The 20,341-nt window shown below is 51.5% G+C and overlaps 1 protein-coding gene across 1 annotated transcript in view; it reads right to left on the bottom strand.

The window, feature by feature from the left end:
• Positions 1–10,009: 10,009 nt before the first annotated feature.
• Positions 10,010–20,341, bottom strand: part of SH3BP4 (SH3 domain binding protein 4) — a 33,442-nt gene continuing 23,110 nt past the window's right edge. The window contains exons 3-5 of the mRNA XM_021539628.2: positions 17,153–19,515; positions 10,879–11,067; positions 10,010–10,567 (exon numbers count right to left, since the gene is read on the bottom strand). Of these exons, the coding sequence (XP_021395303.2) occupies positions 10,343–10,567; positions 10,879–11,067; positions 17,153–19,515 (2,777 nt within the window). The 3' untranslated portion in view covers positions 10,010–10,342. The remainder of the gene's footprint in view (positions 10,568–10,878; positions 11,068–17,152; positions 19,516–20,341) is intronic.

Genomic DNA, 20,341 nt, shown 5'->3' with positions numbered 1-20,341 from the left:
GGGCAGCACAGGTGTCCTGCTGAGTACCTGCTCTTTGGCTGTTTGGAAAAGCAGGGATTTCAGAGGGAGCTGTGTGAAGTCCAAAGCAGTCTCTGTCCTTGGCCTGTCCTCACTGCGGTGCTCAAATCTCCTGGACACTCACCCCGCCCACAACTTGCCCAGCACTTTTCTTCCCCTCCTCCTGCCCACCACAAACAGAAGGAAACCTTTCTTTGGGGTGTGCAGACTCAGCACGGTGTGTGAGGGCTGAGCTGCTTGGGAAATGCAGCTGCTGCAGCTCCGCACGTTCTGAGGTGACAGCTCTGGCTGTTCCCGTGGCTCTGGTGACAGCTGGAAAGGAGAACCCTATGAGACCTCTCAGGGCTGTCACAGCACAGCCAGGGTGGCTCCAGACCTCTCTGAGCATCCCTGGCTCCCAGACATGTCCAGTGCCAAAGAAAAACCCACTTCAAAACGTCCTGAGGAGAAGTTCTCCGAGTGCCCTGCTGCAAACTGGCTCTGGATCAAGCCAGTGACTTTCTCTGCATGGGCAAGGGGAGAACTCTTTGATTTCAGATCAGAGGAGCACAGCTGAGGGAAAAAAATATAAAAATATCCCAATTGAAGCTCCAACCCCCTTATGCAGGGGAAGTAAAACTGAAAGGAAGGAATTTTCAAAATGCCCATCCCATGACTTATTTCATTTCAGAAATATTTTTAACACAGCCAAGGAAAAACAACAGCAGAATCCAGGTATCTTCTTCCTCCCTTCTCTCTCCTCACCCTCACTGCTTTACCCTGCTCTTGATTTTCCCTTGGAGAAGGAACGTGGAGGGCCAGGGCTGGAGAAGCATCCCTGTGCCCAGCAGAGGACACTCTGGGATCACCCAGAGGCAGCGGCAGGGACGAGGCCACCCTTCCCAGCGAGCCAGCCCAGGGGGATGGCTGGAACTCCACGGGAACTTGTTCATCCCCCAGCCCGTGCTCCAGGAATATGGACACTGCTGCCAGGAGAGGATTCCCAGAGCCAATTAGGAGCCAAAGCACTTGGAACAAGTGGCTCTGCCTCGGAGGAAGGCGCTGGATCAGCATCACAGCTCAGGCTCCCCAAACCTTTCCAGGAAGGGTTAATCAGGGCATGATGTTCCCTCTTATTGCCCCTTAACTGGGGGCCATACAGAGTCAAAAAACAGGGCAGAGCCTCCAGCCGAGCTTCACTTGCTGGGAGATGGAGAAATCCACTGCCACAGCCACAGCCCAGTTTAAAGCACCGGAGCTGACACTGGGGCACTTCCCAGAAGGGGAAACTGAGGCAGAATCAAACATTGCTGCTCTTCCCAGGCTCCTCAGAGCCCCAGGCAGCAGCCTGAGCTTTCTCAGCAAATCTTTCAAATCTCAGGGAAAAGGCAGCAACCAAAATGTTCTCACTGCCCTTGGAGAACAGGGGTACAAACACCTCCCACCTCCAGCTTCCCCCGCCAGAGCTGGTGATTTCTGTTCCCACCCAGGGACCTTTTGAGTGTTTGTCTTATTTTACCCTGGATTTTAACATCCAGTAAGTGTGGGAAAGAGACAGTACTGCTTTCCAGCTCTTCTGGACTTCTCAGACCCACCCCAGCTGCAAAATAGGGCCACAAAGCTCTCTGGTTTTGGGATGGGATGTCCTGGGGGACACAGCAGCCCTGGCTCTGGGGGGAGGATGCAGCCAGCATCTCTCTCTGCTTCCCACCAGCCAGACCACGGGAAATGACAGGAATTGCTGGCATTTTTCTGCAGCCACAGGGCTTCTCAGCCTTAGCCCAGTCCCCAAGGGCAGCAGCGAGGTTTTCCCACTGCCACGGGAGCTCTGGGTGGATCTCAGGCTCCTCCAGTTCCCCAGTGTGGGGGTCCATGGAGACCCCTGGCCCACAGGGACACACTGAGGTGTCCAAGCCCTATCCAACCTGGCCTTGGACATTTCCAGGGCCCTAAGGGCAGCCACAGCTTCCCTGGGTAACCTCACCACCCTTAGAGGGAAGAATTTCTTCCTAATATTCCATCTAAACCTATTCTCTGTCAGCTGAAAGCCATTCCCCCTTAGAAGTATGTCCTTTATAAATAAATATCCTGGTTATTCACAGGCACAGGAACACTTCCACTTCCTTACCTGTGCAGGGCTCCACCCACAGGTGGTTCCCTTGCCCTGGACACTCTCCCTTGGATGCTCACGCTCAGACATGCAAGTAATCATTTAATTCATTTATTTGTTAATCTACCTTTCAGGTTGCTTTGTAAAAAATAAATACTTACTGCTGCTGGTGCCCAGCCATGACCCCAGTTTGGGGAGGTTTTCCAGGAGCTCATTTCCCACAGTGGGAAATCATGGAAGCATGACTTGAGAAGATGAGGAGTGCATCCCACTTCCCTGAGGAGTGTGGACGAGGGAAGCCAACCTGCCAGGAGCAGCACCAGCCTCATTTTAACAAAAACCACCCAAACCCACATGCATCCACAAAAAAAAAAAAAAAAAAAAAAAAAAAAAAAAAAAAAAAAGCTTTGGGATTGCCTTTGTGATGGTCCAGCCCGGGGTCCAGTGCAGGGATAATGCTGTGGGAACAACCATGGGATGGGGTTCAGAACATGCCTCGGCCCCTGCATCATCACCCAGAGCTCTCCCTGCAGCATTCCAGAGGGTTTGGCACTGCAGATGTCCTATCCCATGGCAGTTTGGATCCCTGGCACTGCCTGAGGGTGACAGGGAGCTGGCACCAGCAAGCCCAGGCAATTTGAGCTGGAGCAGGCACAGAGCGCTCAGATTAATTATCACCTCCAGAGGTGTTTTCAGGAGTTATGTATAGGTGGTGAGTGGGATGAAACCGGGGGGAAAAGGGGTTGCCAAAATGTCTGACACAAAGGGCAGGACAGACTTTTTTTTTCACAGGCCCTATGAGCATTTTGGTTGATTTTTGGGTTATTCTCATGTCTCTGCAGACATGGATTTTCTTGTTTCTGGCCAGGGAGTTGCCTGTTCCTGTTTTTTAACCAGGAAGAGCTTCTACCCTCCTGCATGTGGTGCAGGACACTTCTGGAAGAAGCTGGAGGGAGGGAGCACCAATTCCCTTTATCTAAGGAAGGGTGAAAGGTCTCCTGTGCCAGATCTGATTGTTTAGGATGATAAAAGCAAGTCATGGAGCAAATCCCAAATCCCCCTGGCCAGCTCCTGCCTGGCTTATTGAGCCTGTCCTCAAAAACCAGTCTGAACAAAAGGAGCAGATTTCTTCCCAGGAATGCCACCAGCCTGGATTATTTTAGGGGAGGGGGAGACATAGTCCCTGCTTCACTGGGGCAGATCCAAGCATCCCTCTGTGGTTTAGCCCCAGGGACTCAATTTGTGCTGGACAATGCAACAGAGCTGGAAGCTTTAATTAATGTTTGGTGGAGGGGCATCAAAGCAGGGCAGGAATGCACAGCCAAACCCCAGAGGCTGCTGAAGGGGGGCTGGGCTGGTCCCAACCCCTTGGAGATGATCTCAGCAGAGCAGGAGGGTGATTCAGGGCTGCATGACCCAGGGAGGGGCACGGGGAGGAAGGGCAAACCACAACCAGCGTCACTCCCAGCATCCCAACACCGAGTGAGGCTGTTAAACAGTAAAAAAATTACACCTTTCTCCCCTCTGCCAGAGCCCTCTTCCTCTTCACTTGGACATCAGGGTCCTTCCACCCCAAAACCTGTAATCAGCCACCTCTTGGGAAAAACATACTTTTACATCCTTCTTTCCCCCACCCTCATAATAATAAACTTTTTTTAAGCCCAAAGGTGCCATTTGTTGCTCAGAAGCCCCTGAATTCCAGCAGTGGATTAAACCTGCAGAGCTGTGAAGAGAGGAGCCCCAGGGGATGCTTTGGGTAAAACCTGTTGCCAAAAAAAAAAAAGGGCTTTTGAAAGGAGGCTTGAGTGGCTCATGCTGTGAACATGGAAAGGGAGTTGCATTTCCCAGTGCAGGGGATGATGATCATCATCATCTCCCTGTATTTCCAGCCATGCACACTCTCTTTTTGTGAAGGATCAGGCCTGATTAAGTCACCTCAGGCTATTAAGGTAAAAAAAAAATAAAGGATCCAGCAAACAAGGAAATCCAAACCCTGAACGGGACTGCTGAGCCAGGTGTGCTCAGAACACCAGCAAATCCCAGCACCCAGGGCAGAATTCCAGGGAATCCATTGTGATCCTCACTGAAGGTGTTTCTACCAAGGTTTTCTACAAAACAAGCCATCAAGCCTCCAGCTGGCATGGGAACAGAGCCCCTAGAGGAGGCTGGATGCTGGGGGTGGGGGGGACAGCCCTGGAAGGGAGGCATTTGGTGGCAAAAGAAAAACCTGAGGATGACTTCAGAGCAACCTCGCTCCTCTGAGCACTCACAGCCAGCTCCTCACACCGTGTCCAATTAATCCACAACAGGCTTTTAAGGAAGAGCTGGAAGGAAGCAAATCAAGTGATTTTTAGCAGGGAAGGAAGCAAATCTAGTGATTTTCAGCAGGGATTTCTAGGGATGAAAACAAACACTCAGAGAGCTCCTGGGTCTCATCACAGGCTCCAGATCTCCCTGCAAACCCCCCTTTGTGTGGAGACCTCGATAACCATGGGGTGACTTTCCTCTCCCTTCTGCTCCTGAGACCTCTCCCTCAGGCTTTTGATGCTGGATGAGCCCATGGAAGATGATCCCTCACTTGTGGTGGCTGAAGCAGAGGAGAAAATGCTGTGCGGATGCATTTGCAAGGTGACCCTGCTGAAGCACTTGGTTCCCTGAGGAATAAAAAGCCAAATCCTTTCTTTCCCTGAAGCTGAAATATTCCAGGGAGCGAGGCAGCAGGGGAGAAGCCAAGGGGGAGCTCCCCAGATCATCTGGCTGGTGTCCCTGTTTCCCAGAGCAGGGTATCCAGGGTGGGGCTGTTATGAACGAAACAGCCTGGCTGGGACACTTGGCTCCAACAAAGTACTGACACTGAAATGTTATTTAGCTAATTGATTCTGGGAATCACCTACTGCCCCACCCTCACTACCATTCTAAGACTGGGATGCAAAATAGGGAGACCAGTGGAATCATAGGAGGGCGTTTTGGGGATGAAAACACCCCTAAATGGAAGGCTGGGCACAGTGGAGGGGGCTGGATGGGTGAGCTGGTTGGGGAAAAGGGAACCACATCCCTGGTCTGTGTCTGACCTGTCACCATAGCCTGCAGAGGACCAGACTGGACTGGGCTGTGGGAAGCAGGAACAAGGAATCAGACACTCTCCCTGGTGTTACCAGGAAGGCAGGAGAGGGATAGCTGTTGCTGGATCTTGGCATCAGGCTCTGCACATCCCCCCACCCTGTGGCCACCAGTGTGCCAGGAGGGAAGGAGAGAGGATGGGGGACTGCAGATACAGACTGGACACTTCTTCACCTCCGGCTACCAGCGTGCCACGGATACTCAGGGACAGAGTCTGCCGCCTTCTCACCCTTCGGCTACTGGAAAGCTACATCAGCCCCCTGCCGAGCTGACTTTTTAATAAAGAGCTGAACATTAATAAAGGCATAGACCCTGTTCATTTCCATTTGGGGGCTCGTCCGGGAGAGCCACACCTGAAGGGGATCCCTGGACAGCTGGACAGCTCGACCACCGGCTTCGAGGGACCCTCGGGATTTGCTGGCTACCGGACCCTACGATCAGCATGAGATGAGCAACACTGAGGAGCAACGTGGACGAGCCACACAGAGGAGCAACGCGAAGGGACGACAGATTGGTGAGAAAAACCGGGAGACAAGCGAGTGAGTGAGTGAGTGAGTGAGACGGGGGCCGGCAGCTCGGACCCCCCAAGTGAGAGGGACCCGCTAGTACCGCGTTTCCGGACTCCTGCGAAGGGGCCGGCCGGGAACGGGGGAAAGTGAGTGGAATAGAGGAGTGACTGAGGTGTCTCCTTAGAGGTAAAGGCCCTCCTCTGGGCATGTGGAGATTCTCTAGGGATAAAGTCCCTGGCAATCAGGACAAGGGGGTTGTCTACAGCCAGGCAGGTGGGATGTCCCTGGCAGGTGGGGAAGGATGTCCTGGCAAGCAGGAGCAGCAAGTTCCACCAGGCAGAGGGCATGTCCCTGGCAGGCAGGACAGGATAACAGGGCATGTGAGATGTCCCTAGAAGGCAGGGCAGGATGTCCTTGCAGAGCAGGTAGAGGGCATGTCCTGGCAGGTAGAGGGCATGTCCTGGCAGGTAGAGGGCATGTCCTGGCAGGCAGGAATCAAGTCCTGGCAGGAAGGGGACATGTTCTTGTAGGCAAGGGGCATGTCCTAACAGGCAAGGGGCATGTCCTGGCAGGCAGGGGGCAGGTCCTGGCAGGTAGGGCATGTACTAACAGGCAAGGGACAGGTTCTGGCAAGAAGGGGGCAGGTCCTGGCAGGCAGAGTAAGTAAGCAAGTAAAGGAGTGAGAAGAAAGGCAAGCAGGCTAAGCCTAGTAGGAGAGTCAGGCAAAGGGACTTGGCCGGAGTTCGAGTGTAAGGCTCGGCAGGACGTTCGACCTTACCTCGGCAGGGAGACCAAGCTTCCTAAGCCTAGTAAGGAGGTTGGGCAAAAGCCAAGTAAGAATTAGGGCGAGACCTACCCAGAGTCCAAGCCTAAAAAGTCCATAAAGAAGTCCAAAAAGAACAGGAAAGCAGAAGACAATATATGTGAGTGTAATTAGTAGTTATCCTAAGCAAAAGACAGAAAATAAATGCCAAGAATGAGAAGTTAGCTAAAAAAGATTAAGTTCAATCAAGACACTTGATATACTAAATTGTGGAAAAAAGTCAGATGAACTTTAGTTGCATATCTGTATATTCCGTTTTAGAAGGAGGCACCATTTAAAGTACATTTTTTTTCTTTTCTTTTTGAGGCCTAGAAAGGGGAACAAGTTATAGCAAAGGAGCAGATCCTTCAAAAGAGAAAGCAAAGAGAATTCCCTGTAACAGGTCCTTAGGGCAATTGTTAAATCAATGGAATTCTTGGGAGACCACAAAGGGTCTAGACAAGAGTACAGAAGTATGGCCAAAGTTAAAATTACAAGGAGAGTGGCCATAGTATGGAACCCAAGATCAATAGATATATAATCAACTAAACCAACACCTAGAAGCTGATATACAGTAAGGTGGTAATAACTGCTTCTGAGTTAAAGTACCATAGTCAAAGTTTAACTACTTTGTAACTGTTTAATAAAAATAAATGTCCTTTACAGGGTCACCCAACCCACCTTCTCTTGTGCATGGACATTAATTAAGAAACCAAAAGACTTAACTTTAAAGAAGACTTGCTAGAAGCTGCTATATGGAATTAGAAGAATTACCCAAAAAAGCTAACCCTCAAAAGCCAGAGACTGTAAACTGATGCGGGCTTAAGCCCGATCAAAGAAATAGAGAAGGGATTTGTTATGAACAAAACAGCCTGGCTGGGACACTTGGCTCCAACAAAGTACTGACATTGAAATGTTATTTAGCTAATTGATTCTGGGAATCACCTACACCCCCACCCTCACTACCATTCTAAGACTGGGATGCAAAATAGGAGACCAGTGGACTCATGGGAGAGGGTTTTGGGGATGAAAACACCCCTAAATGGAAGGCTGGGCACAGTGGAGGGGGCTGGATGGGTGAGCTGGTTGGGGAAAAGGGAACCCCATCCCTGGTCTGTGTTTGACCTGTCACCATAACCTGGACTGGGCTGTGGGAAGCAGGCACAAGGAATCAGACACTCTACCTGGTGTTCCCAGGAGGGAAGGAGAGGGGACAGCTGCTGCTGGACTCAGCATCAGGCTGTGCACATCCCCTCACTCTGCGGCTACCAGTGTGCCAGGAGGAAAGGAGAGAGGATGGGGGACTGCAGATAGAGACTGGACACCTCTTCACCTCCGGCTACCAGTGTGCCACGGAGACTCCAGGGACAGACTCTGCAGCCTTCTTACCCTTTGGCTACCAGGAAAGCTACAACAGCAGGGGTGAGCTCCGTGTCGAGCCCCCTGCCGAGCTTACCTTTTAATAAAGAGCTGAACATTAATAAAGGCATAGACCCTGTTCATCTCAGGGCCTCACCTGTGCCCACCCCACAGAGCTGGGGCAGGGCAGGAGGGGCCTGAGAGCCCCAGCAGAAACCAGACTATATCCCTTCCCTGGATTGGGATCTGACCTCCACTGGGACTGGGAGCACCACAGCAGCCTTGGCCAAACACAAGGGTGTTTTCTCCCACCAGAAAACAACCAGGAAGCACCTGTTGTGAAACTCCTCTGTGCCAAAACAAATCCTGCAAGCTCACCTTGCTCCACTTCAGGAAGTTCCTCACCTAGAGCTTGAGCATAAGCAGCAGTCTGGGAAGAGAGATAGTTTCCAGTCACTTTTCCCCTGGAGACAGTGGGATAAGAAAGGCTGAGGGAGGAGATGAGATTGAGGACCACTGGCTCTGGGTGTTGGCACAGTGGAAACCCCACTAAATTAATTCCACTCTGCTTTGGGATGAAGAGACAACAGCAGATGACATCTGACCGGGAGCACTGGAGAGTAACAGCTTCAACTGGAATGGGTTTTCCCCCAAAAACTCTTATTTAAAAAAAAGGACCATTAAGAATAAGAACACAAACCAGGAAGTGCACAAAGGTGGCAATGCAAAGCCCAAACAGATTTTTGGGAGAAGGCCTTGATGTTTAGTTCAGAAGGCATCTGAGGGACACATTCCCAGTCCCAGCAGGGGCAGGACTGGATTTCAGACCAAAAATGGGGAGAAATTAATGCAGCCTCATCCCACAGGCCCCAAAACGTGCTGGCCATGGTCCCAAGGGTCTGGGGAGGGAACAGGGTGTGAGGAGCTCAGCCTAGGGTGGGGATTTGCACAGGAAACCCCTTAAAGCCCCTAAAGGAGAAATTTAACGTGCTGTTGTGGGGTCCAAGGAGAGCAATCACTTCTGAGGATGGGATTTTGGGAAAAGACACCATTCCCTCCACCAGATGCCTTTCCTACTCTTTTTCTTCCACTGTTTTTTTAATTAACCTGAAAAGAAAAAAGTCATCCTTTAAGAACCTTTACACATCCTCTGGTAGCAGCTTTTCACTAAAAGGAGCCTTTGCACTTAAAATAATCTTTCTGTTTCCCTCCTAGGTGAAATATCTGAAAGATGGGAAGCAGAGGGAGGAAAGGAAGTGTTCAGAAAACTCAGATTTGAAAGGAACAGGAGAAAAATAATACAGGCACTGGGTGACACAAATATTGAATTTTCTGGCACCAGGTTTATAGCAAAGATTATTTACAAGATAAACTGGATTTGAGGAGCTTGAAGAATTAGAAATCAATGGCAAAGAGCACCTGGAACATTCCCAGTGAGCTCAGATTTCAAATTAGGAGAAAGAGTCCTTCTTGTCCCTCTCTTTTTTTTTTTTTTTTCTTTTTGCCTGGAGAGGGATTATCTGGATGGCAACAATTTCCTCCCCCTTTCTGGCCTCTTCCCCAGAGCAGGAGCACCTGGGAACTTTGATTCACTCCCACCATCCTCCTGATCCATCTCCTGAGATCTCTGGTGAGCCCCAAACCTCCAGCTTCTTCCAGAGGTGTCCTGCACCACATGCAGGAGGGAAGAAGCTCTTCCTGGTTAAAAAACAGGCAACAGGCAACTCCTTGGCCAGAAACAAGAAAATCCATGTCTGCAGAGACATGAGAATAACCCAAAAATCAACCAAAATGCTCATAGAGCCTGTGAATAAAATAAAACAAAATTAAAAAAAAAAAAAGAAAAGTATTTTCTGGTGCAAGCTGCTGCTTGGGCTGAGCACATCCCAAACTTGGGGACAGCCCAAGTTCCTGTGGTGCTTTAGTCACAGCTGGCAGCCCAAAACCTGGGGAGGAGGGGGAAAGGGCATTTATTGTGCTTCCTCTTAAAATATATATTTACAGGACTCATATTTGTCTCAAACCCCATCATTTCACAGCAGTTTTGACAACCTAAAACCAGCCACAGCTTCCCCCACCCCTCCCCAAAGTGGTCACAACTTTTACTGCTCGTTACAAAAATTAGACTTTTATTTGTAAATGCCTAGAAAACATGATCCCTTTTGGGATCCCTCCCCATCCCTTGCCCTCTTGAAAGTTGTTTTTTTTTTAGTAAGAAATAGTTTAACTGGATGAAAAGCCATCCCCCTCCAGATGAACTCCCATCAGGGTGGGATATCTCCTGCTGATTTCCAGTCCTGGTGGAGAACTTGCAAACTTTGGCCTCTTCAAACCCAGGGGAGAGCAACCTCCATTTTTTCTCCTTCAAGTCAACTGCTTAAAAAAGGGAAAGGGGGGAAAGCAGAGAAAAAAATTCCCAGCCAAGGAGAAGTGGACAAACACGGGCTAGATGGCAAAATCCTCGTGGTCCTGGGGGCTGAAGGCAGCTGCCCGCAGCATGTCCAAGGAGTTGACGAGGATCAGGGTGCCCGTGAGGTGCTTCCAGCGCTTGGTGATGGGGTTCTTCATCTTGTCCAGCCCCGTGTGCAGCTCCTGGATGACATCCCTGTAGCTGTCCCCCATCTGGCTGCTCCAGGTCAGCAGGAAGTCGTACGCCGGCTTCCACATGGCCTGGAGAGAGGGGGGGACAGGTGGGAGGGGATCAGAGCTCAGCCAGCATCCCAGGACGGTCACATTCCTGGGAGAACAACCCCCCAGCACCCTCAGATCCCCGTGATCCTCCAAGGGCAGTGTGCTCAGGAGGAATCTCCAGAGAAACGTGGAATTGTTTGGGCTGGAAAGGCCTTTAAGGCCATCAGGCCCGACCATTAACGCGGTGGGCCTGGCAGTGCTGGCTCCAAGGCTGGACTCCAACACCTGGGAGGTCTTTTCCAGCTGAAAGAGTGCCAGGATCTGTGGAGAGGCAGGTGTGGCGCTCTCACCTCACTGTCCAGCGTGCCGCTCCTGTCGCGGTGCGGGGCCTCGTAGGCATCCATCTGCTGCCTGGACACCTTGGCCAGCTTCTCAGCCAGCTCCCGCCAGCGCTGGGCCACCTCCACCGCCGTGGTCAGCAGCACAAAGTCCTGGACCAGCCGCACCACCAGCCCCTGGCAGTCCATCTTCAGCAGGGCCTGCAGGACAGGGGAAAAGCAGGCAGGGAGTCAAGGCCAGGGTGGGGTGGGTGGGTAGTGAACTCCGCCACCATGATGTCCTGGCTTGTAAGATCAGCATGTATTCTATTGCCATCTGTTGGAGGTTGGGCAGTTTTCTTACCTCTTCCAAGAACAATGTCTCCCCCTGGGAAGATATCTTCTTTTAATGGACCATTAAATTACTCACTGCATGACTGGTAAAGTTACATCATCCCATTGTGAGATGCTCCACCCAGAGGGAGGAGCCAAGCATCCCTACCTGCATAAAATCAGCATTTTTGGGATATCAGGGGCAGCCCTTTGCTGGATTCCCAGAGAAGCAGCCTTCTTCTCTGCTGGATTCCCAGGGGAAGATCAGGCCCATCACTTCATCACCAGACCTTCAGAGAAAACTACACCCTTTTATGGATCCCCTCTTCCAAGAGGAACAGCTGAGACCTTCTCTGCACTGGACCTCCAGAGGGAAACTCCATCACTCTACAGGACCACTGCTTGGACAGAACCATATCTGCTACCACTGCCCTAGCCAGAGAGTGTCAGGTTGTATCTCTGACTCTGTCAGTGGTCCTTCTTTTGTGCTATTGTATGTATTTGGTTCTTTGTTCCCTTTTTTCTAATAAATTGTATTTCTGACTTAGAGCCTCTCACTGGTTTTGCTTTTCAAGCCAGAACACATGAGCATCCCAAAAATCCTCCTGCCTCCTTTTTAGCAACAGCTGGGGAAATTAGGCCAGCAGGCTTGGCAAGGGAGTAATCCCATTAATTGAACAAAGTGCTCGACCCCTCTGGATGGGGTTTGCAGCCTCATTCTCCAGGCAGCCTCTCTGAGATGTCCGGGCCCCACCTTAAGCAGTTTAAAACATCCCAGGGGCTGAGGACAACAGATGCTTTTAATCAAGAGAACTAATCCAGACTCCATCCCAGAGCTGCAGGACCCTTCAGAGCAGGGGGCAAGGCACAACCAGGACATTCTAGGATGATACCTGGACATCAGCCCTGTGAAGGGGTGGACTGGGGTGGGACCCAGGTGAAGATCCCAGCAGTACAGGACCATTGCTCAGCTTGAGATGTTCTTCCTCTTCTCCTCCTCTTCCTGCATCATTTATTGTCCTAAAAGCTGAGATTTTCCATAAATGGTTTGGAAGTGGAAAGAGCAACTGCATCAGTCCACATTTTCGAGGCAGGAATGATTTAGCCAGGCAAAAAAGGGATGGAGTATGGTTAGCTCCTGCCTTAACATGTCAATCACATTAAAATCCCCTCAGAGTAGGATGAAGTTGCAGTAGGGGGAGAAGCCCCAGTGTGCAGCCCTGGAAAAGGAAGGGTTTAATGGCAGTGTTCATTCTCAGAGGATGGGATCTGACTGCCAGGATCATCCTCCCACTCCCCAGAGCTGCCACAGTCTCTGCCAGAGCCTCTACACCACACCAGTCCCAGCAGCAGCAAGACCAGACCCTGGGCAAATCCCACCCTGAACCTCAGGAGGGGCCTTGATGTTATTAAAAGTGGAAATCAAGCAAATAGACCCCAGCCACTCCTTCACAGCAGCACGGGGATGGTTCTTATGGAAATCCTAAGGATAAGGTGGTTCCTGAAGTGTCCAGAATCCACCTTTCTGTCCCTCTGGGTCTTGACATCCTCTCCCAATGCAGGGATCTGGGCAAACCCAGGTTTGCCTCTGGGGCAAAGAAGGGTTAAATCCTCCCACCAGAGACTGCAGGGGGACAGCTGGGGGAGGGAAGATGGGAACATCTGAAACCACTCCAGCGATTTGCAAAGCAAATGAACGTTGATTTTCCCCTTATCTGCTCCCAGCTTAAAGCAGAGCTGGGTTCTAATCACAGCTGCAGCCCAGCACGTGCCTGCTGCTCCAAAATGCTGACACTGGCTTCCTGTGGGAGCCAGGGAGGCGATAAATAGATAAACCATTTCTCAAACAAGCCAAGAAAACCCATCCAAAGGTGCACGAATTTGGTTTGGCAAAAAGACATTGAGGAGTGGTTAGATCTCACACACCTGTGCCAGAACTGCCTCCTCTCCGACAGCCCATGGATCAGCACCCTCTGCATCCAGCTTCCCCTCTGGATCCTCCACCATCTCTGCATCCAGCTTCCCCTCTGGATCCTCCACCATCTCTGCATCCAGCTCCCCCTCTGGATCCTCCACCATCTCTGGATCCTCCACCATTCTCTGGATGCAGTTCTCCCTCTGGATCCTCCACCATCTCTGGATCCAGCGCCCTCTCTCCAGGCAAAGGATCTGGAGAGTCCTAAGGAAGGGGTAGACTGAACATCCCCAAACCTGCCATTCCAGGCAGCTGGATCCCAGCTCCATGCAGAGCCTGGCATTTAGGAGCTGCTCCCATCTCCTGCCCGAGGTCAGAGGCAGCACCCGGAGCCAGGAGCGCTGCAGGGTGAAGAAGGATGGAGCTGCAGGAGATGGATTCTCTTGCTCTTTCTGCTCCTCCAGGTGAACAACAAAACAGCAGCAAAGAAAACACCTGGGAGGCCACCTCATCAAAGAACTGCAAAATCACTCAAAAGATGACTCTGGGAGAGATGGATGGGTCTGGTTAACTCCGAGACCTACTGAGCTCAGGCCACAGCACCTGCTGTGCCCTGGCAGCTCCAGTCACACAGGCAGAGGTGACAGGACACTGGAACAGCACCAGAGCCACGTGGGGATGGGGTCCAAGGCACCACAGATGCCAAGGTGGCAGCCAGAGGGAGAATATTACTTGAAATGGCGGCGAGGCACTGGGATTAGCTCAGCAGACTTAATCCTCCAGTGGGATTATGCCATAATTTTTTCCATCCTCCTCCCTTGCCCTGGACAAGCCTCCCAGGATAGCTGGGTCCACTCATTGTGTCTCTATCCCTCATCATCCAGGTGTGACCTCGGCTGTGCTTTGCTGGAGCCCTTGGAAATATTTATTATTTAGTATTTATTCCCCTGGGAGCAGCCAGGAACCGGCTCCACCAGCCCAGCAAAGAGGGTGTTTGATATTCAAATCCCAGTTCAAAGCAGAAATACCTCAACTTAAAAGGCATCCAGGGGAGGCTGAATTTACATCCCAGCTTTGAAATGCAGAATCCCATTTCCTAATAAAGGAAAGCGGCATTGTAGAGGAAAACAGCTCCCCCCTGGGACTTCCTCAAACACAGGGATAAAGGCCCTGTGTCCCCAAGGAGACCAGGAACCCCACGGGGTGAGAGGATGCTCTGCACAGCCTCCTGGCTCATCATCCCCTCTAGGATACAGGTCAGGTTTTGACCCAAAAAAATTTGCTCTGTACAAGTGTTTCCCAAAATAACCCTTGTTTGGGCATCAAACATCTCTCTCACTCACTGTTTTCGCTGTCAGCACCTCCAAAATCACCTCGCATGTTTAAAATACACACTCTCAGCCTTAAATACTATTTTTTTTTCCTTTTACCTCATAAAGTCTTGCACTGCCTCCATGGGGTAATTCCCTTGGACATGATGCCCACACAGATCTCAGCATGGTGGGGTGGTGAGGCCCCACTTGCACAGGTTGCTCAGAGATGTGGGTTCACATCCCTGGAAGTGTCCCAGGCCAGACTGGGCAGGGTTTGGAGCAACCTGGGGTGGAATGGAATGGGCTTTAAGGTCCCTTCCAACCCAAAGCCATGGACACCCTGACCTGCAGGACTTTAGGACAGCTCCAGCCCCTCAGCAGCTCTTTGAGGCCTGCACACACCAGGGAGAAGCAGAAACTCTTGGCAGGAGACAGGCAGCAGCACATGGATACCTGGATACCGGGAGTCAGAGCAAACAAAACAATGGGGAGGGGAAAAAATATCCCAAGCTCATCTCCTGTGTGACCTTTACAAGTAGCCTGGAGAAGAACAAGCTCATAGTTTCCTCTGCACAGCTCCCTGCTGCCGTGCCAGGGGCCATTCCCAGCAGACCCGTGTTTTTCCCAACAGCAGTGTCTGTTGGAAGGATGATAAATGAGAGTCTCTCTGCAGCCAGAGAGGGAGAAAGGCTGTGTCTCAGGGCAGGTCTAACCCCACAGGCCAGGCACCAGGGGCAAAGAAATCTTCTTGAATCCATGTCCAGCTTTTTATCCAAACCATCCATGTGCTGCCTGCTTCCGAGGGGGACAGAGGAGGGAGGGAAAGCTTTCCCTCTCTGCTGAGTAATCCCTGAGCCACATCCCCCTGAGTTACCTTCACATCCCAGTGCTAGTGCCTCATTAGAGAAGTAGTAATTAAAGGCAGATTACTGATTAACCAGTCATCATCCCCAGGCTTTTCCTTGCTTGGCTGCTGGTGCACAACTGCCACTGGCATTCTGTGTACTCAACACTGATAAACCTGCTTCTACTTCTCCCTTCCCAGTCCTTTTGAGGGGAGACAACCAACTTTCAGCTTAAATGGCCACACTGGAGCTTAGTGCAGCTGGTTCCTCTTGCCAGAAAGCCAGTCCATTTGTTACAAATAAAATCAGATTTAAACACAATAAAATCCATTACTGCTCCATTGCCATCCCCTGAAACATCATTATTTTCTTCTTTCAATGGGCTCAATCTAATTTCTCCATAGGCTAAGGAGGATTTGATGGCAGCCAGGGGTTTGGAAGCAGCATCATGTTCCACCAAGAAGGGAGCTCATCCTTTATCCGCAGGCTCAGCCTCACAGAGAGCAGGATTAGAGAAATAAAGAGAATAAAACCTGCCCTGGGACTCTGCTCTCCTGACAGCCACAGGAGACCAAGATATTTTCCTGCAGCTCCCAGCCCTCCCCTTGAGTCAGCAGCTCCCCTGAGCCTTATCTTTCCTTTTGTCTCCCCATGAGGATTCTCCATGACCTAAAGACTGCCTGGGATCCCTGAAAACAATGGGGAGAGATAAAAACAACACCTGTGGGGTTTGCAAACAGGTAAAGCAAACAGCACAAAGTTTCCAGAAGCATCCAGAGCAGCACTGATTTCATCCCAACAATCATTGAGCCTGATGTTTAAAGGAGCAAACCCTCCCTTGGAGGAAACGGGGGGGCCAGAGAGAGGATTTTGCAATCCTGGGTGAGGAAAGGGTCACTGATGGCCAGGAGAACCCTGCAACAGGAGCAGTATCGGTGGCACAACCTGAAAGCTGAAAGTCAAAGCTGAAACATCGCCCCACAGGTCCCAGAGTGGTACCTGGCACAGGAAACTCTCCAGGCAACATTTCCATTAATAACAACACATTCCATACTCTCCATAACACCTTCTACTCAATCCTTAAAGTCCCCCCTTCTCCCTAAAAGGAGCGTGGGAACCAAACTCCTTCATCCAGTCCAGTCCCCTTTTGCCATAATTTCATTTCGCCAAGCAAGGCCGCCGCTATTCCTTAATCCAATTGACATTTTAAACCATGCTGCTCTCCATAACTCAGTTATTCTGCTCCTGTGGGACAGCATGGAACAGGAGAGAGCTGCAAATCTCTCCCAGACATTCTGCCCTGTATTTTCTTTGGCTCACTTCCTATGAAATGCTAGAAACGATCGTGGAGATGATATTTTGCGAGGGATTTACTTGCTAACAGCATCCTAGAAATACTGGCAGGCAGCACTCCTCCCAAATTCCTTTCAGGACATGGAACAAGTCACACATTTCCATTTGTAATGTATTACACATTTTCATTTGTAATGCACAAAACATCCCAGCTCAGAGGTGCCACTCAAAAAAAACAAGGCTCCCCATCTCTGAAAGTGTTCCAGGCCAGGTTGGACAGGGCCTGGAGTGACCTGGGACAGCAGAAGGTGTCCTGCCTATGACAGGGGGTAGGACTGGATGAGCTCTGAGATTTCTTTCAACCCAAGCCATTGTGTGATTCTGGAATTCCAAGCACCTCAGTGCATCCCTCATTATTGCCATCATCCTGCTAAACCAAGATCCCACCAACCACAGGACTGGACTGCCACCTGGCAGCGCCCAGCAGTCTTCAGAAAACCTTCAAGATGGACTTGACTCTCTAAATACTGAATTAAGAAACTGCCGCCACCCCTGATCCCTCTGCAGAGCCAGGAATAAAACCCCCCTGAGCCAGGCCTCAGACTCACCGTCATCAGCTCCTTCTGGAAAGATTTCCTCTCCTTGTTCTCCACGCTGTTGCAGTCTTCCTTCAGCTTCTCCAGGACGGAGGCCACTCGCTCCGGCTCGCTGTCCAGCTCCGCCCGGCAGAAGAACGCCAGCGGCAAGTTCAGGTAGCCCAGGGCGTCGGCGAAGGAGCGCCAGCTGCTGAGGTTCTCCATCAGCAGAGTCCTCACCGAGGCATAGATGTAGGTCAGGAACTTGCAGGGCCTCAGGATCTGCTCCAGCAGCAGGCTGGTTGTGAGATCCGGCCCAGAGAAGTAGCTGGGTTTGACCTTCCCGACCACCAGCACGTTTTTGGTGTGCACAAGGCCAATTTTCCCCTGGTAGTAGCCAATATACCACTCCTTGGTCCACAGCTGGCCTTTCAACCTGATCTTCTCCTCACTGAGGAGGGCTATGACGTCTCCCTTCTTGTACTCCAGCAAATAGTGGTTCTTGCTCTGCCTCACCACTGTTTTCAGCAGCTTCCCATATTTTAGGCTCAACACTGGCCGGTCCTGAAAAACCGGATACTTGGTGGTGGCAGCCAGAGGGGAGAGGATGATCTTCCCCACCTCGTTCTTCTTCAGGAACCGCCTCTGCCCTGTGGGTTTGATGGCACTTTTTGGAGGCGGCTGCGGCGTCTGGACACAGAACTGGGTCAGAATGGCATCCTGGTCATCCTTGACTTGTATCCTCAGCGTGAAGTCCGACAGCTCGTTGGGGTCGTGGGACGTGATCGGGAAGATGAGGCGGCTGACCTTGCCCAGCTTCATCTGGAAGCCACGGACGATCTTGGCTTGCTCGCTGGCCTTCACCTCGTAGTTGGTCATGTTGGAGAACATGCAGAGCTTGAGGTCCTGGGGCCGGGACAGGGCAAACTGGTGCTTCCCCCAGAGCTGGAGGGCGACGGGAGCCGGGCTGTGGGACTGCCTGGTGACCTCGTTGACCAGCAGGGTCTTGGGGGCGCACTCGTGGCCAAACATGGCCACCACGGTCTTGAAAGAAGGGTGGATATGCTTGGGGCCGTAGACGCCCACCGTGATCTTCTTGCTGATGTAATCCCACACAGTGTAAGGGTAGAGGATGTTCTGTCCCTGTGCCACGGCCGCAATGTACATGCAGGGCTCCAGGTTCTTCAGCTGCACCTGGATTGTGTCCCCGTAGGAATAGCACAGCTGCATCGGCGTGAAGGGCCCCTCCTTCATGTCACTGCGCAGGCACTGCAGCCCCACCAGGCTCTTGCTCATCATGTCGTTCTTGACCTCCGCCGACACCTTCATCTCCAGGATGATGAAGGTCTTCACCTCCATGTTGCTGAGTTTGATCTGCAGGACGGGGCTGATGGTGGTGCACTTGTCGCTGTTCAGCTCCAGCGGCGGGTCCAGCATGGCCTTCATGGAGATCTGCTGCGTCTCCCCGGGGCACACGTGGCCCTCAGGCACACGGATGCTGATGTTGGTGTCCGGCAGCTGGACGGCCCCGCCAGAGCTGTCCAGCTTGCACACAATGTTGGTCTCCACCGGTTGCGTCTGACCCCAGCCAGGATTTTGGCCAAGCAAATCCAAGTCGTGGCAAGACCGAGCCAGCTTCCTGTGGTTCAGCCACGCTGTCCTAAAATCCTCCCTGCTCTGGAACTGCTCAGGGGTGGGAGACTTCAAACCACTGAAGAAACCTGACGATGCCAGCGCGTCTGACTTGGCCTGGAGGACAGACAGCTCGGATAAGCTGTAGGAGCGCTTACTTCGGAAGAAAGGGTTGTCCCTTCTCACGGGCTGTTCCACATCCAGCCTGTTTGTGGAGGGAAACTCATCCAAAAGGTCCCCCAAGCTATTGTTGGCAGCCGAACTGGGGAGAGCCAATGTGGGAGTCCCCGTGTCGAAGAGCAACAAATCCACGGCCACGCTGGAGTCGGACTCTTTGTCCGAACCGGGCGCTGCTTGCAAATTCCCATTCAGGAACGGGTTGGTCTGCGCTCCATTCAGGAAGGGGTTGTTGTGGTAGGATTTGGCAGAGTTTCTCTTCACATCAGTCCACTCCCCGAGCAGGTCCAACTCCCTGACGCCCTCGTCGGGGCTCTCCAGCAGATTGTCGATCACCCCGCTGTCGCTGAGGGAGGAGTTGCGGTGGTTGACGGGCTGCACGTAGGAGGATGGGATGTAGCCCATCTCCGTGGTGTTGTGGGCGTACCACCACTCCCCTCCTGATGTGTCCAGCACGTACAGGTGATCCCCCTTGGAGAACTTCAAGGTGGTGAAATTTGTGGGGCAGTAATCCTTGATCGCTATGACTTCCTTCGCATTCCCAAAGGACGTGGGGTTGTCTACCAGCAAGGCACTGGGAGAAGGCACTGCAGAGGCAAGAAGGAGACAGCACTGTGAGAGATGCTCAGCAGAGTCACCACTGACTTGGAACCCTTCATTCTAGGTCACCATTCCATATTGTTTTAAGTGAGGAAGGTAGTTTTGGGATCACTGAATCATAAAATTTGGACAAGGCCTCCAAGACCATTGGGTCCAACCATTAACCCAGCACTGCCACATCCACCACTAAGCCATGTCCCCAAGTGCCATATCTGTGTGTTTTCTGAACACTTGCAGCTCCACTGATTCCCTGGGTAACCTCTCAAGCCTGGAGGTGTTTTTCGTCACGACATTTTTTTCAAGAAAACTATTCCTGGTACATTCACACCTCTCTTCCCTAAAGGGTTCATCCAAACTCAAGGTAACTCTCCCTACAGCCTAAAATCCCTCTTGCTCCTCTGTAACCCCTCTCCTGCACATCTGAAACATGCCCAGAGAAGCTGTGGCTGTCCCTGGATCCCTGGAAGTGTTCAGGCCAGGTTGGATGGGGCTTGGAGTAACCTGGGCTAGTGGAAAGTGTCCCTGCTTTCAGGTCCCTCCCAAATCAAACCATTCTGTGGTTCTGAAGGTTACCCAGTTTGAACCCTCACAGAATCCCACATCTCGCTCTCACACTGCTCTTCTGCAGCATCTTCAGCCTCCCCTGCAGAAGTGCCAGTGGAAGAGTTTTCTGCCAGGGGATCCCAATTTACACCCAGGCTGGGTTGAGCCTATACTGCCACCCTATTTATTGGTTTTGCTCTCATTTTCAGGACATGTTTTTGTAAAAAGCACTAAGAACAAGCTGCAGATGATGTTCCATCAATGGTTAAA

The sequence above is a fragment of the Lonchura striata genome, chromosome 8 (genome assembly GCF_046129695.1).
Source record: "Lonchura striata isolate bLonStr1 chromosome 8, bLonStr1.mat, whole genome shotgun sequence".
Taxonomy (NCBI): domain Eukaryota; kingdom Metazoa; phylum Chordata; class Aves; order Passeriformes; family Estrildidae; genus Lonchura; species Lonchura striata.
Note: the sequence above shows the minus strand (reverse complement) of the source record. Positions and strands in the feature narration are given on the sequence as shown.